Source organism: Arvicanthis niloticus, chromosome 7 (assembly GCF_011762505.2).
Source record: "Arvicanthis niloticus isolate mArvNil1 chromosome 7, mArvNil1.pat.X, whole genome shotgun sequence".
Classification (NCBI taxonomy): Eukaryota; Metazoa; Chordata; class Mammalia; order Rodentia; family Muridae; genus Arvicanthis; species Arvicanthis niloticus.
This window is the reverse complement of record NC_047664.1, coordinates 67,860,600-67,878,260: the sequence shown is the minus strand read 5'-3', so window position 1 is coordinate 67,878,260 and position 17,661 is coordinate 67,860,600. Positions and strand designations below refer to the sequence as shown.

General features: G+C 45.9%; 1 protein-coding gene across 14 annotated transcripts in view; it reads left to right on the top strand.

Annotated features, from left to right (window-relative positions):
* The window catches only part of Apbb2 (amyloid beta precursor protein binding family B member 2), a 333,238-nt gene that overhangs the window by 236,069 nt on the left and 79,508 nt on the right, over positions 1 to 17,661 (top strand). For 10 of the 14 annotated variants that reach the window (XM_076938580.1, XM_076938574.1, XM_076938577.1 and 7 more), the window contains 3 exons: positions 3,174 to 3,236; positions 3,653 to 3,738; positions 3,825 to 3,885. In XM_076938580.1, the coding sequence (XP_076794695.1) occupies positions 3,174 to 3,236; positions 3,653 to 3,738; positions 3,825 to 3,885 (210 nt within the window). The remainder of the gene's footprint in view (positions 1 to 3,173; positions 3,237 to 3,652; positions 3,739 to 3,824; positions 3,886 to 17,661) is intronic. The other 4 variants (XM_034509338.2, XM_034509340.2, XM_034509337.2 and 1 more) reach the window with 1 other exon arrangement.

The following is a 17,661-nucleotide window of genomic DNA, read 5'->3' as shown; positions in this document are numbered from 1 at the left end:
GCTGCACCCTGAGCATGGCCAGCATCAGGACCAGGAGAGGGTGATCCCAGAGACAACTCTGACCCTGGACATCTCTTGGCCATGCCAGACTTTAGCCACTCTGCCTAGATCTCCAGGCAGGTTACTGCTTATGGAAGATGCTCTCCATCCATTCATTCCTCTCCTCTCAGCCTGTCTGTGTGTCACGTCTTGCCAGAAACATATGGCTCTCCTGCTGTTTCCTCTCTCACTGCCTCCTCTTTGTCTCTCCCTTCATCTTCCCATGCTGCACACTACAGACCACAGTGACTATAGCATCTGTGTTGAGCCAAAGAACCTCCAGGAGGTTTTTTTTTTTTTTTTTAATTTTATTACTTAAACATTATTTACTAGAGCTGGATTGTAGCTCAGAGGCGGAGTGCTTGGCTGCTGTGCTTAAGGCTTTGGGTTCAAGCCCCAGCACTGTAAAAATAAATGAATTGATGTATTAAATAGTTAGCTAAATATAGAAAAAATTGTCACTTCTTAACTAAAAATAATTAAATGACTATACTCTTGTTCTTAAAATTTAAGAAAAAGTGTGTTGTTCTCTGTTTAAAAAAAAGGAAGAGAGGAAAGAAAGACAGAGTGAAAGAAAGAAAGGGAGAAAGGTTATGGTTGCTTTTACTAAAAAGAAAAATTCTCATCTTTGATATTAATGAATTCTTTTAAAATAGGGTTTAAAAATCAACGCCTTTGGTCCAGTCACAGTGCAGCTGCTTTCATTCCTTCCTGGAGCTCTGCAGTAAGCACTCACTGGTGTTAGCGGCTCCAAAGTCAGGCTCCAAAGTCAGTCGTTAAGGCTTTCGTTTATATAAACGTAGGTGAGCTGGGAACTTGCCAGCTGACTCCACAGCTCAAGAGCTGTGCAGGCCTAGAAGTGTAGCCAGTGTCCCCTTACAGAGACTCCTCTGTCCAGAGAGCAAGTGTATCAAAAGGCATAAAATTTGGCACCCCCACAGAGGCATGTTTTAATTAAATTCTAAAGTTTTTCTGAAAGCTCCATTTAGAATATTTTTCCACCCCCTCCACCCCCCCACCCCCCCACGTCCCAGCAGAGTCCCTGTTGGATAATTTCTGATTTCAGGTGTCTGTTTTTTAGATATCACCCCTACCTACCTACTTACTTACTTACTTATTTCCTTTCTTTCTTCCTTCCTTCTTTCCTTCCTTCCTTCCTTCCTTCCTTCCTTCCTTTCTTCCTTCCTTCCTTCCTTTCCTTCTTCCTCTTTCTTTCTTCCTTATTTCTTCCTCCCTTTTTTCTTCCTCTTTTTCCGTCTCCCTTCCTCCCTTTTTGCACCCTCCCATGCTTCTCTTCTCATCTCTCATCCTTCCTTTTCCTTTGGTGTTTCTCTACACAGACATGGTCTTCCTGGCTTTCTTCAGTTCCTCAGCTGATGCCCCTTTTCAAAGTTCAACCTAAAGGAAGCATGGAAGTGGCCCCCACCTAGCAGCCAGGGTCCTCGTGCTCAGTTGTGGGGACTTGCTTGGAAAAGAAACTCACAGCTTCATGTTTTCTTTTGCATTTGCCGCTTGCTTTCTCAAGGAGCGTTTTCTATAGTTCCAGAGTAGTGACTACGCCTGTCCACTGCTGGTCCCTCTGAGAACAGGAACAGTGGGGCTGTGAGATGGCCCAGCTTGTAAGAGAGCTTCCAGCTCTTGGAAGGAGGCACCTGGGATTGGTTTCCAGCACCCTTGTAGCAGCTTACAGTCACCTGTATCTGCAGGTGGATCTGGTGCCTCTTCCTGATCTCCGCAGGCTCATGCATGCATCTGGTGCACATATATAGACACACATGCACAAAATAAAGTTTAAAATATATGTTTAAAATAGGAGGAAAACTTAATGGCTTTTCCCAGAAAACACACATACATGAGAGCCTGCTCCATCTCAGGTTCCCTGCCTTGCTGATCACAGTTCCTCCAAGTTATGCTTCTCAGTGGAGACTGAACACACTTTGAGGGATATCAAGTAAACAGTTAAGATGGGCAGCGTTCCTGTTCTTAGAGTCGTTAGGGGAGATTATTTTTCAAAATCAGTGTGGTGATCTGAATTCTTCTGTATTTGAGTATGGGTTCAGAGCCCTACCCGCCCCCAAAAGAAAGCCATTGTGTTGACAGTGGATGTGAGCAGAGTTAGTCAGCACACCTTTCCGGGGGCCGTTTAGCCTGAGGTTAATTTACTCTCAGTGAAAACCTCAGCGGCCTGACCATAAGTTCTGGGCCGCTCTTCCCCCGCTCATTTTCAATGCACTTCAGTTGAGAAGTTTCTTAAGTCAAAAACTGTCCACTGTTGATGTCTCATCTGAGGAGAGATTTACAAAACTACCTTTCAGTTTCATTTGGTTCCATAAATCTATAAAAATATTTGAGTATCCCCTTGGCACAGTAGGAAAAAGAAGGAATGAGAAAGCGTCACGTCCACGTGGAGAGCCGTGGCGAGAGCGCGGTGAGGCTCGTGCTGTGGCCTGTAACCGTCTAGGAAATGACTGCCCTGCCAGGTGTGAACTCTGGACGGACGTGCGTGGCACAGAAGCAGAGCACTTCATGACTTGGTGGTTTGCATTAGGTTGTGTGAGGCTCTTTTCCATTATGTGGAGTGAATCTCACCAGAATGCTGGTGTCAGCCTGTGCTCCTGACTAAGCCTCTTTTCCCGTCATTCCCCGTCCTACCTGAAGTAACAATAACTTGACCCCAGACTTTTGTGCTCTTAGATATGAGCATCCTCCCCCTGTTTCCAAGCCAGCGTACTGACACCCCTAATTCCACTTCTATCTCTAGAAAACCTGTGTGCGGCCAGGGTGGTGGGCGTCTGTGGAATTGTGTAGGCCGGGGACTGTGAATGTATATGGTTTGCTTCCAGAACCACACTTAGGACACAAGTGCTGATACTTGTGGTCTAATACAGTTGGGCCGCTTACTTTGGTGGATAATTGCCATCTCCGCCCTGTCCTGGTCAAATAATGATGTATCTTAGAGAGGGTGTGCTGACAAGTTACCATTAGATTTAATCTGTGCCCTAACCCGTCCTGTGAATATCAATGCTAACAACAGTGTCTTGTGTTTTTCCCCCCTTGTGTTTTCTTTTCTTTTCCTTTTTTTTTTTTTAAATCGATGTGCTTTTTTTTTTCTATGTGAATAATTACATGTCTAGAAACAGCCATGGAGTGATTTTGCTGTTCTGAATGGGGGAAAGATTAATAGTGACATTTGGAAGGCAAGTATATTGTCAGATTTTAGATCATTTAATATTTTTTTTGTTCCTTTCTGCATGGCTGTGGTTGCTTCTTTTTCTTCTTGGTGAATGTCATGCGTTCTGCAGGGGCTGAGTGGCAGGTCTTCTTGACCCAGCTGCTCACACTCACGTGGTCTGTTTATATTTACTTATTTATTTACTGATGTCTCCCATTGTGAGTGGCTTCGAGCTGGTGTGCCCCAGGCCCCCTGTTGTCTTGTAAGAGCCAGAGCTTGTGAGCCACACCATCACACAGCAGCCTTTGCATGCCATTTTCTGCCTAACTTCATTCACTCCCCACTCTCCGCCTCTTGCTGGGGGCTTTCTCTCCCCTTTGGTATTTGAGACAGGGTAATGGGCCTCTCCGCTGTACCCTAACAGGATCTGTTTCCCTCTAGGATTTGCACGCAGCCACAGTTAACCCAGACCCCAGTTTAAAAGAGTTTGAAGGAGCAACGCTACGCTATGCATCCTTGAAACTCAGGTAGGAGGGGGTGCCAAAAGGGATGGCTTCTGCAATCTAGTGTCTGCAACAGAATTCTAACACCAGTTTTATGTTCTTCTTTCTAGAAACGCCCCTCATGCTGATGACGATGACTCTTGTAGTATCAACAGTGACCCAGAAGCCAAGGTTTGTAAGAAAGACTTCAGCATCTAGCTTGTTTTCTCACAGCAGAGTGAAGGCTTTGGCTAATGGCCCCTCCCCCTTTTAAAGAAACCATCACCCCTGAGCCAATTACTAAGTAACCATCAGCTCTGAGCTGTTACTAAGTAACAACCCTTTCTCTCTTTGTCGCTCTGGCACTTTAAGAGATCTCCTGTTCCAGTTTTAGGTCTGAGGTATTTGTGTAACCATCAAGACGACCTGCATCTTTTTGTTCAGTGTACTAAGTTGGGTTTGAAGTTTGATCCCTTCCCTGGACTAGCAAGATGCAGTGCAAAACTCTCTCCATGCCGGGCAGTGGCCCAAGCGCCAGTTCTCAGTCAGCTCAGAGAGGGAAAAGAAGAAACAGCCAAAATGTAACAGAACACTGTGCTGCCCCGCCACGGGGCTCTGTGGGTTAGGTGATGAAAGGGATGTTCACATCCACATGGTTATCAGCATGTTATCCACGTTGAAGACTATGTGGGGGGGGGGGGGGCATATCCTTAAGAGGGTCAAATCAGAGACTTGAAACGACATCTGTAAACTTAAACCTGCTTCAAAATTTTCCTGTTCCACCCTTGATCCAGAAGTTTCCTCGTGACATAGAAACTCACTATGAGAAGAAAGGGATGGGGAGGGGGGTCTTTGGTACCTTTATAGTAATCACGGTGTACACTGGCCTTCCTGTTTCTTATAGCCTGTGTACTTACTACTTTTCTTGTGCTTTGAGATACAATCAGTGCAGTGTTGATGAGGTTCCAGCGTTTTGAGGGGCATAGTCCTAGAGGCCTTCTTCTGATGACACACTCCTCATACTAAGTTGTTTGGTCTGTCTAGCACAGACCAGAGTGCAGATGAGGACACTGAGGGCTAGGAAGTTAAATACCTGAGTCTCAGCACTAGAGCGACTACAAGAAAGTTCTCAAGCAGAAGTCTTTTAGGGGGCTACACCAAATTCTGTGATCAGAGTCCTCCGCCACATTCTGAGTAGATACAGAGGAGTTTGGGTCTTGCCAACAATATAGCGTTCTGTTTTGGAAGCACAGGGTAAAATAAGTAGACATCGTTCATTACAAGTAAACTAACGAAGGGTTAATGAAGGACTGGGATGGTGTGACCCTTGCATGAAATAGGGCTGAACTCCAAGTTCTTCCAGTGGATTGGATGGTTCTTGCAGACCACGCCTCAGCAGGATGACCTCAATGTAGCTTAGATGCAGGCTGAGGCTGTAGTGAGAGAACCTGGTACTGATGGTGTCTGTACAGGTTAGTTCACCCTCATGAACGGCTGGGAGGGCACAGAGGATGCTGTATTCTAGCCAGTCCCTCAGGGTGTGAGCCAGCCCTCCATGGAAATGGACCTAGGGAAGCCGCCCAGAATTACAACATATATCAAAAGCCAACATATTCTTTTAGCGAATTTTGAAGAAGTCAACAAGTTTAAAACTGACACTAATGAAGCCAGTTTGGAAGAACCCTGTCTCTCTTCCACTTCTGTGCTCCTGTGTGCCTGGAGACCCGGAGCCACTAAGTGTGAAGTGGCCTAGAGTTTCCAGATGTTCAACCTCCTTTGTAAAAACAAGAAAATTAGCTTTCAGTTTGCTGGAAATCAGGGTACTTGTCTCCCAAATAAGGACACACACACACAAACACGAACAAGCACATATACTCGAAAAGCTGCTTAATTCTGTGTTATATAGTCCATAAAGAGTGATTGGTTATGCAAAAGAGCCCTATGAAAATGTCTCCCTGGGGCTGGAGAGGTGGCTCAGTGGTTAGAGCACACGCAGCTCTTTCAGAGGGCCTGAGTTTGGTTTCAAAATGCCTATAACTTTAGCTGTCAGGGACCTGATGCCCACTTTGGCCTCCATGGCACACCTAAACAAGAAGCAAATATTTTCTCTCACACATAAATTTAAATTAAAAAAGGAAAAGTCTTCCTTATCATATATACAAAGTTTACATGCTAGGAAGATAAGAATAATTGGCTGAGTGGTGGTGCACACCTTTAATCTCAGCACAGGGGAAGCAGTGTCTCTCTGTATCCAAGGCCAGCCTGGTCTACAAAATGAGTTCCAGGATAGCCAGAGCCACACAGAGAAACCCTGTCTTGGGGGGAAAAAAAGTGCTAGACATCTTTGAAACCCCACTTATCTTCAACGAATCTTGAAGGTCAGTTGCCTTGTGAACCCTGTACACAGAGATGGCAGCATGCACACAAGTGCACATGGCCACACATGCACAGTGCCCCCAAAGGGCAAGTGCGTCTATAACTCATAAACAGGTCTGAGCCTTCCTATTGTTTTCGACATGAAATACATGTTATGATCGTGGGGATCTGCGTGTGGCCTCGTATGTAATTCTTACACCTATTATTTTGAAGTAATTACGGATTCACTGAAAAGTTCCTCAGCTGCAGTCCCCACATGCCCCTCACCGTTAATATTAACATCTTCATAACCATAGCACCGTTAAACAGTCAGTCTCTCACTAATATCCTTCCTCTGCCCTGACATCCAAGGATTCTCTGTGCAGGTAAGGAGCACTTCGGACGTTATTTCATCTATGGCTGTGAGCCGTTCTCAGGTTTGTCCCTGTTAATTTCACCATTGCCATCATTGTTGCTGTTTAAGCAGCAGCAGCAGCAGCGTCCTCCAACCCCCATTTAGGCAGTGGCACCATCAGGCTTGTTCTAAACACTGCAGAGCAGACATATAGCTTCCTCAAAATGGGTGACTCTTTTCCCTTTCCAATTACTGTTCTGGCAGAGGTTGCTAAAACCAATCCTGCCAGGTCAAAGGCCATCAGTCTTATGGCTCTGTCACTTACTGTGAAATTGCTTTCAGAAAGCCTATGATAACATACAGCCCCATCAGTAATATTATAGACCCCACTTCTCACATTCCGGATCACCCCAGGCTTTGCTGGGTTTTTATTTATTTGTCTTAGTTTTATTGCATACGAACTGTTACTTTCTAGTATTAAATTTCTCATCTTCCTTCGCCTCCCTGCCTCCCTCCCTCCCTTCCTGTGTAGGAGATTCACCCCACAGTCACAAGCATGTTAAGTGTACCCTCCGCCACTGAGTGTCATCAGCTTTACTTATGGAACGATTAAAACTCTTAAGTAATCATTTCTTCCTGATGTTCAGTTTTCTTCTACTGTCCCCTCTCCATTCTAGGATATAATTCACAAAAGCCACTTAAGTTTTGTCCCTAGAGGTCTCTATAAATGCAGAAGTGTCTGCCATGACACTTAAACAACTCTCTGCAATTATTTCTTTCTCTCTTCGCTGACTTTTATCAGAGAAGAAAATGTTTTAAATATCCCTCCACACCCAGGCCTTTCACAGATAATTACAAAATGACTCCTTGTACTGTGATGGCCAGGTAGGAAGAAGTTCTAACAGACCCCATTATTTACAGTCTTTCCTGTGCCCACCCAGCCCACTTTCTTGTTGTGAAATCTCATGTTTAGTCCTCCCATGACGGATGGTTCATTGCTGACAAAATTCATTATTAACATCAAAATAAAGTCAAATCGTAGAAAAGTTAACGCTTTGAAAAATAATACACTAATTCTTTTCCATCCTTTGTTGTAACTGCTCAGGTTTCTGTGAAGGAGATTTTGTGCCACCTGCTGGAAAATATTGGGATTACACCTTTAAAGAAAATGACATTTCCTTTAGAATCGTTGAATTTAAAATTTAAGTGATTTTAAAGATTTTTTTAAAGTGAGTCCTAGGGTTATACAATTAGTAGCAAAGACAACATTGAACGTGCGCCTCCTGAGACTCTATCTTTGCTAGTATCTTTGTAGCTTATACTAAGTCATTTTTGTGGCATTTGCGAAGAGTGGCTTTGGGGGCATTGGTCTTTGAACTCATAGTAAAGGAAACAAGATTCTGTTTTCGAAAGCACCCGATTCTTTGGGTCTCAGATTCCTCGTCTGCTAGATGAACACACCTCGTATTAGAAGCACCACCTGGTTCTGAGGAGTTATAAGATTGCATATGAAATGGAGCAGCTCTGGTCCACAGCAATTAGAGATGAACTGGTTATGTCCGAGTCGAGAAAAGGGATGCTATAGTCCTGGCTTCCCTTTCATGGCCCTACACTCTGCCCATGAACTTGTCCTGCAAACATATGAGTTCCTCATACTGTAGATAAGAAGGCAATGCTTAGAACGAGCTGAATAATCCATTTCATCTCACGGTGTGCTCACCTGGTAGCTGGAGGAAATAAGAAGACTTGAACCCTATACATATGACTCCCAAACCTAAGCAGGTCTCAGGCCCACATGTTCCAGGCTACTATTTCCTTGGGCTTGAGGTTGCTTTGGCTGTCTGGCTAGATAGGGTTGAGGTAGCAGAGTTGCCAGGGGTGGACATGAGTTTTGGAACTGAGACCTCATTGCCTAAAGATGGATGTTTCACCCTCTTCTGGACTCCTGTGTCCCATTGCATTGTGGGTTGCTGGCCTTGGCAAGTTTGGTATGATTGTCCTGGGGTAGGACAAAGGATCACACTGCCGAGTCTAGGAGCTGCATCTACACAGATGCAGATGTGGCAGGCCTACAGAGAACGCTGTGTAGGTGACACTGTTGAGTTTGAAACTTAAGTCAAAATAAGACATGCTTTTGCTATGTCTTCTGCAGGGACGTCAGCGTGGTCCATCACTGCAGTACCTTCCTTTGCTTATGTCCGTTTGCAGTTAGTGCTTGGTCACACCGCCGTTTTATTATCCAGGCACTGGACATTAGGAGAGCTTTGCTTGTGTCCTGCTCTTGCTGCACCCTGCTCCACATGGAGAAAGAAAGGAAGGAGTGATGCAAGTCAGAGCAGAGTATGCTTGACAGAGGAACTCTCAAACAAATGAGATATGAGCACGAGGTTCTGATATTTCTCTTGAGATTTATTTATCTGAGCCTTCCCTTGGTTCCTATTAGCATAAATTTCCATGAAGTAATTCTATTAGCTAGTAATTCACTAGATTAACCCTAAGAGATAAACAGGAAATCGCAGGGAGTGTCTTCTCTCATTCAGATCTATTTCTGGTCTGCAGCAAATTCATTATCATGCCTTAGCGTTTCTGTGGGATTTTATAGCTGCATGTAGTTTGTGCCACTGAAAACGATTTAGTTTTTTCAGGAATTCTGAACTATGAGAGGCTCTTGGATTTGATTTGCATGGTTGATTCATTAACTGGGTGAAAACAAACAAACAAACAACCAGTTGTTGAGTACTTACTGCCAGAAGAACAAACATACTTAGTATTTAGTGTGATTGTTAAGACATAGACTCTAGCTGGTCCTGGTCTGCCTAGGTTCAAGATCGTGATCTGCTTCTTATTAGCTGTGTGGCTTTGGGATCACATCGTCTGTATTACATAACAAACTGCTCCAAAACTTGGTAGCTGGAAACTGTTTCATTTTCCTTGTGACTTCGTTGTGCAGAATTCAGAGACACAGCAGTGCAGTTCCTCCAGGATCCACTAGCAGGCAGCAAGACATGAAGGATCTGCTTCTTGTGCTGCCCCATCCTCCAGGGCCACCTCGAATTGCTTGGGCTTTTAGCAGTAGAGATCACTGGGCAGGAAAAAGACAGGAAGCTAAGGCTCTCAGGTGAGAGAAGGCTTTTCTTGGAAATGGTACCACCATCTTCTGTTTGTCAAAATAGACCTCTGATTCAAGAGGTAGAGAAATGGACTCTTGAGAGGAGATGGCAGGGTCACAATACAGGGAGTGTATGCTGGGAAGCTTTATTACAGCCAATTCTGAAAGAGAACAAAATCCCCAGGCATCAGCCATTCAAAGAGTCAAGGGGAGTGCGTATCTTCACGACTCAGTCAAGAAGCCAGGCCCTGGAACCACTGACAGATGTGCTCAGTCCTAGCCGAGTGAGATGTAGCCACTGAGGCATGGCTTCTGGGTGGGAATTCATGGAGGGACTAGCAAGCTCTTGTCTCAGCCCCAGGAAGGACGAGCCCAGTGCTCTGCTTGGACGTAGTTGGCCACAGAACACCAATGTACAAAGCCAGGCTGCCCAGCCTATCCCTGCATGGTCTGGTCCACCTCCCCACACCCCAACTCCCCCAGCCCACAGCAGTGCTGACAAGCCACATGGTTGACTAGAGCTCATCTCCCTCTTAGCCCAGGGGACAGGTTTTTTTATTTCTAAAACTGTTTCCTTGCCCTTTATTTGCCAACATGGCCGGGTATAATACTGAAGTCCTGGCAGAAGCCCAGCTTCTTTCCCCCCCTGTTAATTTCTGGTCACTGCCCTTATCCAAGTGAGTCATCCAGGAACCGGTTGCCAAGGGTGAGTCTCTGAATTCTAAAGGATGCTGCTGGGACAAGAGATGTCATTATCAACTATTAGTGGCTAGGCCTGGTGGCAGATGCCTGAACTGGCTAACTAAAGACAGACAGGCTTGCCCTCTTCCCTGAAGGGGCTCTGTAGGAATCAGGGTGAGTCATAGCTGCTAACAGTGCACTGGTGACAATGTAGAGAGTGGACCAGCAGGTGTTTGAACCCAGCCCCATAGGATTCTGGGAGGGAACTTTGGGTGATGGACACTCTGAGAAATTCGGAGCCTTAAGCAGATAAAACTGTAGTTCCTTCATCCAGCAGGGCTGGGCTCTTCAGGGAGCATCCCCAGGATGCAGATGGCTCCCCACAAAAGATGCAACACATCTCTGGTCTTGTTCCCTTGGTCTGGTTGCCAGGTAACGGTGTTTTAGTAGTAATGAAGACATTTATTTGCAGTTAATAAAATGATGGCTTTTTTTAAAAAATAGGACAATGAAGATGAGTCCACGACCAGGCTGTTTCCACCCAAGCCGTTTCTCCTTCTCTACAGCCCCACACTCCTATTTAAAAGATTCTCCGAGTCTGAGGCCCTTCAGCCCAGCAGTGAAAAATAGGGTCTCAGCTCACCCTCTGCCTCCAGCTCAGATATCTGTAAGGAAATCATATCGGCAGCCGGCTTCTGTATTTCCCATCTCTGTACTGGCACCAGGAGTGAGGGCTTTCAGCCATTGTCTGCAGCAGCTGGTCACTGGGCATTTGCTTATTCAATGGCAAGTGTGTATACATTGGTACATGACCCATCAGGCTCAGGAGGAAAGCCTGGTAATATGTGAGAAACCATAATGGCATTGTTTCACAGTGACAGGGTTAAGGATTTGATCTGAAATGTCCCCCACAGGCCCATGCTTTTCTCCATTTGTGGAGAACATGAAATGAGCTGAAAGTATAACCGCCGCCAGTGCTGGTAGGCTGAGGGGGTCTTTGGGAGGCGAAGCCTGCCTGGTGGTCGTAGGTCACTTGGAAAGGACCTTTGATGGTTGCAGCCCAGCCTTCAGTTCGTACCCTGTTCTTTCTGCTTCCTGTTTGCCACATGAGGAGCCTCTGCCATGAGCTTCCACTGCCATGTACTCCCTCCCCCAAGGACTGAAACCTCTGAAACCACCACCTCTTAAGTTGTTTGTGTTAGGTACCGTGGTCACAGCAAGCCAAAAGTAGCTGCTACAAACAGTTACCATGCAGATTTCAGTTGACTTTGAGAGACCCTTAGGTCAGTAATTCTCAACCTAAGACCTAAGATTCTCACCTAAGACCACCAGAAAACATGGGTGTTGACATTACGATTCATAACAGTAGCAAAATTATAGTTATGGGGTAGCAATGAAAATAACTTTATGGTTGGGGGTCACTACAACCTGAGGAACTGTGTTAAAGGGTGGCAGCAATAGGAAGGTGAGAGCCACTGCCTTAAACGAAAGACTTCTTTATTAAAAACACGCTCAGCCATTGAACCAACACATTGCTAACCAGATCTCCAGCTAACCCTTGCTTCACCTCCCCTCTGCTGTTGGCACTGCTGTGAGTCTCACCTGCCTTGATCTCCCACAAGCCCAAGAGGTGCATTCTCTCAGTTTTAGCCACAGGGACCCCAACAATCTGGTTGCTGGGGGTACAGCACATCAACTGTCCTTTCTTGGTGCAAGTGCAGGCTTGCCCTGAAAGCGGGTGCTTGGTTCACTCCTCTGGTTCTCTAAAGGACTGCAGTGGCGGGAGTTCCATACCGTAGGCCCAAGTTCACTTTTGGTCATAAGGCAGTCTTAGACATTCAGAGGAAGCCAGGTGGTATGGTACATGCCTATAGTCCCTATAAACACTAGAGCAGAGGCAGGAGGATTGCTACATGTGTAGTCTATATAGAAAATTCTAGGCAAACTAGGACTATATGGTGATATTCTGTTGTGTGTATGGCTGGCATACTCAAGTAGACAGCAAGAAGGAGGGCAGAAATACAGCCAGGATTTCCGTCCCTAGTATGCTACACTGACAGAAAGAAATATGGGATAGGAGCTGGAATACCTAAGTTCTAGACCCAGTCTGATCAGCTGATGGCACTCCATGTGACATAGGGCAAGGTGTTTAACTTCTCTGGGCTTCTTCAGCTTTCTCATCTGTAAGATGAAGTAATGCTGATCATAGCCTGGAGACCTCCCGGCATTAGCGTGGAGACCGATAGGCTATGTCTAGAGGCAACATAAAATCGTATTATCTCCTGAGCCCTTCCTAGAAAATAAGCAGATGTGACAGTTCCCAACAGTTTTGTCATTTGTGGTGGTTAGCTGTTTGGACTATTGTGTAGATAAAGTCCCTGGAGGTACTTTGTCCAGCTCTGTGGCCGGCCAGTCTCTACCATCTCTAAGGTGTCACATACACAAAGTCTCTGAGCCTGAGCTGATGGTTTAAGCAGTTGGACTTTACCATGTGTCTTAGAGTACGGTGCACAGCATGAATGGGAGAGGAGACGTGTGGTGTACACTGACTTCAGTGAAAACATAGGAAGGCCTTGCTTATATACCAATTGTACACAGAGTTCTAATCCTCCAGACAGGCAGGAGTCCGTGATGACGGGTAAAGAGCTTCCTGTGTGTTAGTGGTCCTGGCTGTTTGCTGGTGTGATGCAGCAAGCCTGCAAGCATTGTGTGACCATTTGCATTTAGTGTCTGTGTGTGAGCGAGTGTTCACTTTATACAGAGTAGATTACCCTCCCCGTCCTTCATGCTGAAGCTCACTTGTTAAAACATCATCAATCCAGAGTCTCTGGTTAGTGCAGCAGGAGCGGGAAAGAGACACCCAAAATCAAAACACAGACATTCGTTTCCTGCTTAAAGCTGAGCCGAGCCTCCAAAAGCCTGGTGGGGAAGATTTGGTCTTAACACAGTGGCTTTAGACTAGGGGGCTGAGGGCAGGATCGTTGTTGATTTGTTACTTTGGGATGCTGGGGATTGAACTGAGGCCTTTGGTCATGCTGGATCATGCTCTACCACTGACCTCTATAACTTTTTAAAAAAACAAAACAAAAACCAAAAATCCCAGTTCTACCTGAATACCAATACTATGAATGATCCTAAGATTGCCCGGCTGTGTACTCCTTGCTCTGCAGTCTTTCCCACCATTGACAATGATCCAGGGTGATAAGATCTGCCAAAGATGAGGGACTGTGGTAAACTCTGGCTTGCCACAACAACATTAAAACATGCTTTCTGCTGACAAAACAGGCTGTGATAAGTAGTGAAACACTTATAAAACATTTTCCCCCAATTTTTTGTTTGTCTTTGTAACGTAATAAAATGTTAACCTTAAAGATAAGCCGACATGGAGGCCGAGGCATTTAGCTGGTGTGTGAGCATGTTTTGATAATACCTCCCTATTCCTCCGAACTCTATAATGAACCTCTCTCTATGAAAAGCTTACATGTACACACATGTTCATGTATAACCAGCACTGTGTGTGTGTATGTGCTCACATGTGCATATGTGACCAGCATTTGGGTCTGTCTATCTGTCTGTCTGTCTGTCTGTTCATCTTTCTGAGCATAGCCAGTGCTTTGGATCAATCCACAGCCCACGAGGCACTAGATGAAGAGACTGCTTTGGCCAGTTACTTAGACCTGTGCAAGGGTAAGTCGGCTAGCACTAGGCACATTGCCTTGTTCATACGTGCTGAGTCCTGAAAGGCATTCATGTGTACCTGTGGCCTCTTCATTGCTTCTGAATATCCTGTCTTCTTCTCCCTTGGGGTGGATAATCTCCACAAAGTGATTTGGAAACTGAGGTGGGTTGGCTGGGCATGGTGGTATACTTCCATAACCCAGCAGTTTGGAGGTAGAGGCAGGGGGATTGCAAATCCCAGGCTAGGCTAGGTGGTACAACAAGACCCTGCAGGTAGGGAGGAGGGAGAAGAAAGGAAGGAAAAAAGGAGAAGGGAAGAAGGAGGGGTTCCTGTGATGACCACAGCTCTGAGCGCTGAGATGAAAACCTAGATTCAGATACTGGCCCCACTGACACCATTGGTACAAGGAAGTCCCCCTGGGAGAGCTAAGCTGCCATCCTGGTTTTATACCATGCCTATAGTCCTTGGCTACTATCTGGGTTGTGGCTGTTGTTGTGGTTGTTGTTGTTGTTGTTGTTGTTGTTTCAGAGTTCAGCATTTCTGCTGCTCAGATTCTCCCTGTAATCCCATCCCACTTACTTGTGACCCTGTAGAGGTGGCCAGCCTGGTTGTCATTTTCTCCACACCCAGATACCATAAGGTACCATCTCACACGCCCCCGAGGAGGCTTTTCTTGCCTATCTCCACTCTCCTTACAATTCATAGGATTTATGTCATCTCAGTTTTCTGATGATTTTCCTCTGGACACTTCTGATTGGAAGAAAAAATGAGCGGCTATCAAATCCTGGCTAAGATATGTCAGTTAACAACGTGCTGTGGGGACCGAGGCCTCCCCTGACATGTGGGGTGGCTGTAAATAATAACGGGAATTAGTGAGAATAGGCAGATGCCACCACTCACCTATCTGAATAGTTTATGTCTGTGAGACCTTGGGCAAGTCCTCTGCCTTTGATGGGCCCTGTTGACCAAGCAAAGAGTATATAAGAAAGGGTCTTGAGTTTAGCTCTGAAAACAAGATCGTGAGAATAGCTGAGGTCAACTCAGTCTAGACCTTGAGGACCGGAGCTCCTGAGTGAACGAACGCTGGATCGTGGTTCAGAGAAGTGGAGAGATGGGTTAGAGAAGGCTGCCAGTGGGTAGATCCACCCAGGCCCACTCAGCTGGCAGAACTCCCGTCCCCAACATGGAAGTAACAAGTTCCAACCAATACTACATAGTAGAAGCTGTCTTGCTTCTACTATGAAATACTACTTCGCAAATAGAGTTTACCTTTTTAAAAAGTACATTTTTTAATTATGTTAATTATGTGTATGCCTGGGAGGGGTGTAGTTGGTGTGGGTACCAGCCAGAGGACTGCAGAAGTTGGTTCTCTCCTTCTGTAGCATGGAGCAAGCATCTTACTTGCCAAGAAAGCTGGCCTTGAACTCACAAAGATCCATCTATCTCTGTCTCCAGGGTGCTGGGATTAACACTATGTCCAGTAAACTTTTCACTTGTAAATTCATGTATTTCTACTCAGAATTCAATATATCTAATCTATATACAAATTCTTAAAACGCCGTGGTTCTGAGCTGAGCTCATCTTTGTAGGGCATAGGACGGGACTGAGGCTGTGAGCATTTTGGTGAGAGGTTGGTGCTGACAAGCATGCCTTTCGGAACAGCCTTCCACCCCTCGCTGCCCTGCCATGCCCGTCACTCACAAAGCAGATACCCACGCTTCTTCATGGCAACCCTGGCATGCTCTCGGGACTCGGGTTTACTCAACTGTGAAATGAGACAGTCAGGTTCTGGGATCCCCAGAGCCCTGTGTTCAGGGCTCCATGCGGTGGTTAAATGGTTTTCCTGAGTGAGTAGAGAGTAGCTCTCTCAGAGTCAGCTTTGAGGACTAAATGGCTCGTAAGTGCACCTTGGGGCTGGGAACAGCCGTGCTTTTAATTGAGGTCTTTGTAGGTCTTCACATGCTATGAACCCTCTGAGTTTATTTCAGTCACTTTGTAAAAAGTTACAGATATTTAATTGTTTTTGATGAGTGGCACAACAAAACCTTTCTTGAAGAGCAATAATAAAAATTAACATGAGTCTTGGGACTGGCACTAATTATGGCTAAAAGTTACCGAGGGCTAGGAATTGCTGTAAGTCCGGCTTCCTATGCGTGAGCTCACCTAACCTTCGCTGCAGTCAGGCTGTGTGCTGAGGGGCTGAGCACGCTGCACTTCAGACCCCTTCATGTCCTTTACCCACCAGCTGAGGGGGGGCAGGGCCAACCACGAAACTCACAGGTTCAGGCTAAGCCAATTAAATAAAAGGACTAGCTATGAAGGAAAGCAAAATGCGGGAGAGAGCTGCCGAGTGCCCAGAGGGTCTGTAGCTTTCAGAAATCAAGGGCCTCGTGAAACGGGAACATTGAACATTGAACAGCACGAGTTGAGAAAATGGAAAGACTGGGAGACCCAAACGGCCATGCCTGGTGGATGAGGGGTCTGCCCAGTGTGAAGGAGTGCTCAGAGCAGATGGCGGTAGGGCAAGAGACTTGGGAGGCATTTTACAGCTAGAAACACCCTTTACCCCAGATCCTTCTCTTCCCTTTTCCTACTGTCTGTCTTCTGTCAGGTGAGGAGACCAGCCTTCACTAACTCGGATGACATGCTGAAGATCACTGTTCACAGCAACACCTGAGCAAGAGCCTAGGCTTCACGTCCCCTGATCTTGTCAAAGGACACCTTCCCCTACACATGCACTCATGGATCTCTAGAAAGCGTGAGACTAGTTAAGACCTCTGCACTCCCACCACCCCATGATCCTGCACGCTTCCCCGGTGAACCAACAGTTCTCATCCTCCAAGAAGTGGCTCTCAACACTGAATTAGTGAGTGCAGAAGCCTTGCAGGCGGATCAGGCCCATGGTCACGTTTGCATTGAGATCAATAGACAGCCTTGCTTTATGAGTTTCACCTTATTAGCATGCATTATTGATTCACTGATGTTGAACACGTCACTATCAGCATTGACCCCTTGTCTGAACTACATGTCTAGCACACGTTCTTGGGCTTGGGAGCATTTGACTATTGTTTTGTGTGTGTGTGTGTGTGTGTGTGTGTGTGTGTGTGTGTGTGTGTGTGTGTCTGTGTGTGTGTTTGTGTGTGTGTGTTGTGTGCAAATATATGTATATATCCAGACATCCTTATATATATGTTATATGCAGATATAATGTGTATGCATATATGTGTGCAGGCCAGAGCTTAACATCAGGTATCTTCCTAAGTGTCTCTCCTCTTGGTTTTGTGAGACACAGTCTCTTGTTAAATGAAGCTCACCAATAAGGCTAGGCTGGATGAACAGTGCACAACCAGGGATCTGCTTCCTAAACACTAGGATTACAGATGTTCACCGCCACACCTAAGCTCTTAGCTGGGTCCTTAGACTTGTAAGTGGACACTGTTGATGGAGCCATCACCCCACAAACCCTGTGAGGACTGTTTTACCTAGGAAGATCACAAGCAAGAGGTTAAAGCACTGGGTGGACCAGGAGAGAACACTTGTTTTAAGTGTGAGAGCTGGACCAGAAGACCAAGCATCACTTGGCTGCACTTCAGCAGGGGACATAGGGACTGTTGGCTCACTTACAGTTCCCATTCACAGCTTGCACATAAGTTAGGAACTTGAAAATGGGGTCTGTGCCCTACCAGGTATTAGAGGCTTTTGCACTTGAGCTGTTCAAAGAAGGGACTTTATTCAAACTTCCCCGCTCTCCTTTCCCCCCCGCCCCCCGCTCTGGGGGTGGGCACCATT